Genomic DNA, 7,159 nt, shown 5'->3' with positions numbered 1-7,159 from the left:
TGGATATTCTATTTCTGCCATTTGATACGTTTGGGTAAGGGTTTATTTATCTTGTGGATATTCTCAAAGAACCAGGTCTTTGTTTAATTGATTCTTTTTATTGTTTTATTTGTTTCTATTTTATTAATTTCAGTTCTCAATTTGAATATTCTCTGTCATCTACTTATGGGTAAGTCTGCTTCTTTGTCTTTTTATTCTAGAGCTTTCAGATGTGCTGTTAAGTCTCTAGTATGAGATTTCTCCACTTTCTCTATGTAGGCACTTAGTGCTATGCACTTTCCTCTTAGCACTACTTTTGAAGAGTCATGTAGTTATGGGTATGTTGTGCATTCATTTTAGTTGAATTCTAGAAAGTCTTTAATTTCTTTCTTTACTTCCTCCTTGACCCAGGGGTGAATCAGTGGAGCATTGTTCGGTTTCCATGAGTGTGTAGGTTTTCTGCGATTAGTGTTGTCATTGAATTTTAACTTAAGTCTAGTGATCTGATAAAATAAAGGGTGTTATTTTAATTTTTTAGTATCTGTTTCTGTTTGCTTTGTTACCAAGTATGTGGTCAATTTTTGAGATGGTTCCATGAGATTCTGAGAAGAACGTATATTCTTTTGTGTTTGGGTGGCATGTTCTATAGATGTCTGTTAAGTCCATTTGAGTCATGACATCTGTTAGTTCTCTTTCTTATCTGTTAAATTTCTGTCTGGTTGAGCTGTCCATTGTGGAGAATGGGGTGTTGAAGTCTCCTTTTATTAGTGTGTAGAGTTTGATGTGTGAGTTAAGCTTTTGGGGCATAGATTTTTAGGATTGTGACCTCATTTTGATATATTTTTCCATGATGAGTTTGAAGTGTCATTCTCCATCTCTTCTGATTGAATTTAGTTTGAACTCTCTTTAGTTAGATATTAGGATAGCTACATCCGCTTGTTCCTTGGGTCCATTTTATTGGAAAATCTTTTCCCAACTCCTAACACTGAGGTAATGTCTGTCTTTGAGGTGTGTTTCTCATCTGCAGAAGAAGGATGTATCTTGTTTTCTTATTCATCCTGTCAGTCTGTGTCTTTGGGTGAATGGAGTCCATTGATATTAAGAGATATTAATGGCCAGTAATAGTTAATTCTTGTTATTTTTCAGAGATATTGTTTGAGTATTTCTCTTCTTTTTTTTTTTGGTGTGAGGCTGTCTGTTGTCTATGTTTTTGTGGATTCAACTAGCTTCTATGAATTGGAGTTTTCCCTGTAATACTTTCTATATGATTGGGCTTGTGGATAGGTATTTTTTAAATTCAGTTTTGTCATGAACTACCTTGTTGTCTCCATCAATGGTGATTGAAAGTTTTTCTGGGCATAATAGTCTGGGTTTTCATCCATGGCCTTTTAGTGTCTACAAGACACCTGTCCAGGACCTTCGGGTTTTCATGATTTACACTGATAATTAAGGTATGATTCTGACAGGTCTGCCTGTATATTTTACTTGGCCTTTTTCCTTTGTGGCTCTTAGTATTTTTCTTTGTCCTGTATGTTTAGTATTTTGATTATTACATGGACAGGGAACGTTTTTTTGTTCAATCTATTTGGTGTTCATCAGCTTTTTGTACCTTCATAGGCATCTTTAGGTTGGGAAAGTTTCCTTCTATGATTTTGTTGAATATGTTTTCTGTGCCTTTGAGCTGGAGTTCCTCTCCTTCTTCTATCCCTACTATTTTTAGGTCTTTTTGCCCTTCATTTCTTCATATTTCTTGTAGTTTTTTTGACACATCTTTCTGAACATATTTTCATGCACTACATCAATGGACACTTTTCTACTGGAGATGTATCTTGTGCTGCAGTGTAGGAGTTAATTTATTGAAGTACCTATGGATTATTTGTAATTAATACCTTTGGGCACAACATGAACCACCATTTCATTATAATTTCTGTGAATTATAATGAAACTGGGACACTCATTAGCTCAGATGAGGTGGTAGAGATAGCACAGGGTGCAGGGTGATTGTTGTCAAATTCCTACATTGTGTATGGTGGCTCACAAAAGATAGGTTTTCTCAGAAACTTTTATGGGCAAATTTGCTACTCTCAAGGGTTATTTTTCCTGGAAACCTCAGAAGAGAGTGATCAGTATGGTTTTCTTCTGACTAGACAGTGGCATGGGATCAGATGCTGCACTGGAGGGTGGTTCAGAGAATTTGGTAACCACTTTGTAGCACTTAGTCCAAGCCTTTTATTTTATTAATTTTTTTTTAATTAAAAATTTCCGCCTCCTCACTGCGTCCCTTTTCCCCCTTCCAACTCCCCATACCCCCACTCCCCCTCCCTTTCCAGTCCAAAGAGCAGTCAGGGTTCCCTGCCCTGTGGGAAGTCCAAGGTACCCCCCTCCATCCAGGTCTAGGAAGGTGAGCATCCAAACAGGCTAGGCTCCCACAAAGTCAGTACGTGCATTAGGATCAAAACCCAGTGCCATTGTCCTTGGCTTCTCAGCAGCCCTCATTGTCCACCATATTCAGAGAGTCTGGTTTTATCCCATGCTTTTTCAGTCCCAGTCCAGCTGGCCTTGGTGAACTCCCAATAGATCAGCCCCACCATCTCAGTGGGTGGGTGCCCCTCGCGATCTTGACTTCCTTGCTCATGTTCTCACTCCTTCTGTTCCTCATTTGGACCTTGGGAGCTCAGTCCATTGCTCCAATCTGGGTCTCTGTCTCTATCTCCATCCATCGCTAGATGAAGGTTCTATGGTGATATGCAAGATATTCATTAGTATGGCTATAGGATCGGGCCATTTCAAGCTCTCTCTCCTCAGCTGCCCGAGGACCTAGTTGGGGACATCTCTCTGGACCCCTGGGAACTCCTCTATAGTCAAGGCTCTTGCCAACCCTAAAATGGCTCCCTTAATTAAGATATATAAGTCCAAGCCTTTATAGTAGCGTGTGATTAGAGGCACTATAGGGCTGGATAGTAGCACTAAACAATTGGTTGGAGACAGCATAAACTTGAATATTAACTCCTTTTGCTTTCTAGAAATGTAAGGAAGGCCAGGGTCCCAGGTGTTGGTTGTAGGACCTGCTTTACAAGCAGGTTAGTCACTTATCCAGTGTGGTAATTTGGTAGGTATAATTTTAAAACTATGAAAATCAAATTTATAATACAATAGTAACTACTCATACTTATAGCTTTGTGATTGAATGATGAATATTATGATAGTAATTATGATTTGGTTTAGTAGGAGCAGTATTTTTCAGTATATTCATCTCACTGAATGTTAGGTCTGAATATCATTTACAGGTCAAAGTTCAAATTTTTTATTTGCCCAATACCTAAAGAAATACAAAAACATTGAATGTCCTGAATTCTTTCATTGACATTAGGAATCCTTTTTGTTGAAATCTAATTATCTCATTAAAAACATTGTTTTGACACCATTTTCTATCCAATATGAACTAAATTTATATGATAGTTTAATACAGGTTTTTAAAAACTTTGAGGAATTGGACTCGAAAACTAAGTATATATAAGTGTATGTATTAATAAACTTTTGGTAATTTTTCTTTCAGACCCATGTGTAATTTCAGAAGAGATCATGAAAAGACATAACATAACTTACAGATGGATAAGAGGCCAGAAGCTCTATTCCAAATCAGGAGACTATGTCAAATTTTCATGTATAAGTGGATATAAAGAGGCAAATGAATCACCTCCATTTCATACAATGTGCATTGATGGTCACATCAATTATCCAAGTTGCACAAAAAAAAGTTCTTGATTTAGTGGCTGAATGGATCTCTGTTTAGAAATAATCATGCATATTACTAATAGAGTTTCAATTTATGTTTGAAGTATTGTTTAACTCATTTCTTCTTATAAGTGTAAATTTGTATTGATATATAGTGATTAATTTGGAGCCTGAGAAATAACTGCCACAAATGCAAAACAGCTCATTAAAAGCTCCTATGTGCCTTAAAATTCAGAATGTGGTGTATTCTAGCAAAATAATCAATAGAAAAAATAGATGCAAGGACTTCAGTGTCTATTTCTACCCATAACTTTTCATAATCTCTCCAATCTTCTCAACACATTCTGATCAAATCTTCTGATTGATGGTGAAAAGAAAGCATATTATTTCATCTTTAAATTAGTATATATGTAATAATCAAACTGTCACATTTAACATTACTTATGAATATAAGTAATTGCTACATACTACTTTTGTATTAATAAACAAATCAAAGAAACATCTTGTGTATGAATTTTTGAACATGTTAATTTGACACATTGATATATTTAAGCAATTATACCTAGGAATTAAATTTTAACTGGGTATAGCATTCTGTCAGTGATATAAACCTATAAAAATTCTGTATAACTATTAAAAGGGCAATAAGCACATACATGCTTTATGCCCAAATTAATGAAGGGAAATAACAATAAATATGGTTAAATTTATCAAAATATCCCCTATATTTATCTTTAGAGGCTATAATGTTAAGAATTTCTATTTAATATAGTAAAGACAGTTTCTAGCCAGGTAGTGGTGGTGCATTCCTTTAATCCCAGCTTTGGGAGGCAGAGGCAGGTGGATCTCTGAATTTGAGGCCAGCCTGGTCTACAAGAGCTAGTTCCAGGACATCTAGGGCTGTTACAGAAAGTAACCCTGTCTCAAAAAACCAAAAGAAAAAAAAGACAGTTTCTATTTTATGATGGATGTACATATTAAGTTTATGATAGTGAAAAGGTAATAATTATTCAGCAAATACTGGTTCAATATATGAAAATCAATTAATGTAACCCACCATATATATAAACTGAAAGAAAAGACCTCATAATCATCTCATTATGCTGAAAAAAGTATTTGAGTAAATGCAACACTCCTTCATGATAAAGGTCTTGGAGAGATCATGGATAGAAAAAACATAAACAGAAGAAAAGCAATATACAACAAATTGACAGCAAACATCCAATTAAATGGAGACACCCAAAATGATTCTACTAAAATTGGCAACAAGATAAGGTTGACCACTCATTCCATATCTATTCATCATAGTTCTTGAAGATCTGGATAGAACATTAAGACAACAAAAAGAGATCAAGGATGTTATTCTTTCTGTCCCTGCCCTAGCCACGCCCACTCCCATAACCTCTGACCTGCCCGTTGCCATCTTGGGACCCTTCCTCTTTCTGCTTTCTTGGCGTGTGCATGCGTTTTCTCTGTCTCTTCTTTTATCTTTTTTTCTCTCCTTTTATTTCTTCTTTCTTCCTTTCTTTCTTTCTTTCTTTCTTTCTTTCTTTCTTTCTTTCTTCCTTTCTTCCTCTTCCTTAATAAATACTTATGGCTATTTCCTGTGTTTATGTGCCTGTTCCCTGCCGCCACCGTGGGCGCAGCGCGTGCCCTCCTGTAGCTACTTTCTCATGGCGGGCTCCGCCAACCCACCCGGGGAAAGAATAACAAATGGTGCCGTGACATGGTTTTTAGGGATGGGGGGACCTCCAACCACGGGCCTTCAGGGCCTCAGTTGTTCCCTTCGCTGGCATTCAATTAGGCTTGTCTTCTGTGTTAAGCCTGTGCCTGGGATGGTGTTGCCTTAGCCAGCCCCTCAGCTCACCTGCGCCTGGAGGCCCAGGGTCTCCAGTTCTTCCTCTCTTTCTTTTTTCCTTCCTTTTCTTTCTCTTTTTTGTCATAACTGCTGCTATGGTGCAGCAGTCTGCTAAGCTGCTTGGTGCAGCACTAAGCCACTTGGTGCAGCCTGACAATGGTAGAGAACAGCTTGTAAGACTTAAAGGTACATACCAGTTTAAAATACAAGACTCATGTTTTGTAGTCTGAAATAAGATGTAATAAACAATTATTATACATGGAGAGAGTGAACAAGAATTGGGCAACGTGGATGCCTCTGACGGGCCCTATCAAAGGCATTTGACCATTGCTCAAAACACATTTAACAGAGTTAGCATGAGGAGTTTAGTGAAAACTGAGTGAAGAAGCAGGTTAAAACCAGGAGAGTGAGGTCACATGATCTGGCCCTCAGCCTACAACGAGAACACCCACAGGCCCTATGAAAAGGTGTCTGATTCCAAAAGGGGAGGTGTTATAATCTAGCTGAATCCACCTTTTCATAGGGCCTGTGGGTATTCGTGCCATCTGCATCTTGCCTTAACGGGGGACCCTTCTCGTTGTAGGCTTGAGGTGCCACAGTTTTTGTGGGTGTTTGCACGGCCTTGACCACGGGAGCCAAGCCACCCAGACCTATCACTCCGGCCTCATGCTTTAATGCCTTACACTTACCCGTCTCTGTCCAAATAAATGGCCCCATTAAACTATACACGGCCGTTTTTCAGTTCCAGCCTTTTGCCCCTGCCCTCTGCGGCTTTTGCTGTGGCATGGCGGGCTTTCCAACAGAGCAGACTACACGTGGCGGTCACCATCTTGGCTGGAGGCCAGATGGGTCAGGTGACCTTTTCGCCATCTTGGCTGAGATACCAGTCCATTGGAGCGTGGTCTCTCTCCCTTTAAAAAAGGCAGCCACTTCCCTCTCCTCTCTCTCCTCACTTCCTGCTCCGCAGGCAACTAGACTCTTTTCCTGGTTGCGCAGAGGGCTGTTGTCTGGACAGTGATCTGTAAGTTTTTTTCCCCTTTAAATAAATACCACCCTATTAATCATAATTCCAAACTGGTGTGGCATTGTTTGTGACTTAAGCCTTCACCTGGCGCCCAACATGGTGTTTATCAGCTGCTGGATTTTGGTACATATACACAGATCAAATTGCCCAAATAACATCCCTCTTCTCCCATGGTTCAGATGGTAACCAGCAGTGTATATGTGGAGAGATCCAAGGAATCTGCTCCTTTCCCTGACTTTGAACAAATCCTAAGTACAGCCTCCTTTAAAGCACCAAATGAGCCCTTATTTCTTAGGGCTTTAGAGGTCTCTTTGTCAAGAGCAGTCACTTGTGATAGCACTTCTTCTCTAAATCTAAATTTTAATTTTCTATGGACAAGCCAGTTGCCACTCACCTACTTTTTTTTTATTACTTCCAGAACTACTGTTGCTTCATCTACTTTACTTTTAGGTCTTATGGGTATTTTTATTAACTTCTTGCCAATTTACTACAAACAGGAAGAAATTGATTACATTTAATTCAATGACAGCTTTCCAAATTCATTTTTTATATTTAAATGTAGA

The 7,159-nt window shown here is 38.5% G+C and overlaps 1 protein-coding gene and 2 long non-coding RNA genes across 3 annotated transcripts in view; 1 reads left to right on the top strand and 2 right to left on the bottom strand.

The window, feature by feature from the left end:
- Nucleotides 1-3,944, top strand: part of LOC126487283 (complement factor H-related protein 1-like) — a 44,973-nt gene extending 41,029 nt beyond the window's left edge. Inside the window, exon 3 of the mRNA XM_050119978.1 lies at nucleotides 3,536-3,944. Within this exon, the coding sequence (XP_049975935.1) occupies nucleotides 3,536-3,744 (209 nt within the window). The 3' untranslated portion in view covers nucleotides 3,745-3,944. The remainder of the gene's footprint in view (nucleotides 1-3,535) is intronic.
- The window catches only part of LOC126487286 (uncharacterized), an 84,332-nt gene that overhangs the window by 20,898 nt on the left and 56,275 nt on the right, over nucleotides 1-7,159 (bottom strand). The gene's annotated exons all lie outside the window — the stretch shown is intronic.
- Nucleotides 3,788-7,159, bottom strand: part of LOC126487285 (uncharacterized) — a 5,424-nt gene continuing 2,052 nt past the window's right edge. The window contains exon 2 of the long non-coding RNA XR_007588322.1: nucleotides 3,788-5,722. This is a non-coding gene — a long non-coding RNA (uncharacterized lncRNA). The remainder of the gene's footprint in view (nucleotides 5,723-7,159) is intronic.

The sequence above is a fragment of the Alexandromys fortis genome, unplaced genomic scaffold (assembly GCF_014885135.2).
Source record: "Alexandromys fortis isolate MF-2015 unplaced genomic scaffold, M_Fortis_MF-2015_v1.1 scaffold_142, whole genome shotgun sequence".
In the NCBI taxonomy this organism is placed as follows: Eukaryota; Metazoa; Chordata; class Mammalia; order Rodentia; family Cricetidae; genus Alexandromys; species Alexandromys fortis.
The sequence above is the reverse complement of the archived record's forward strand: the minus strand, read 5'-3'. Positions and strand labels throughout refer to the sequence as shown.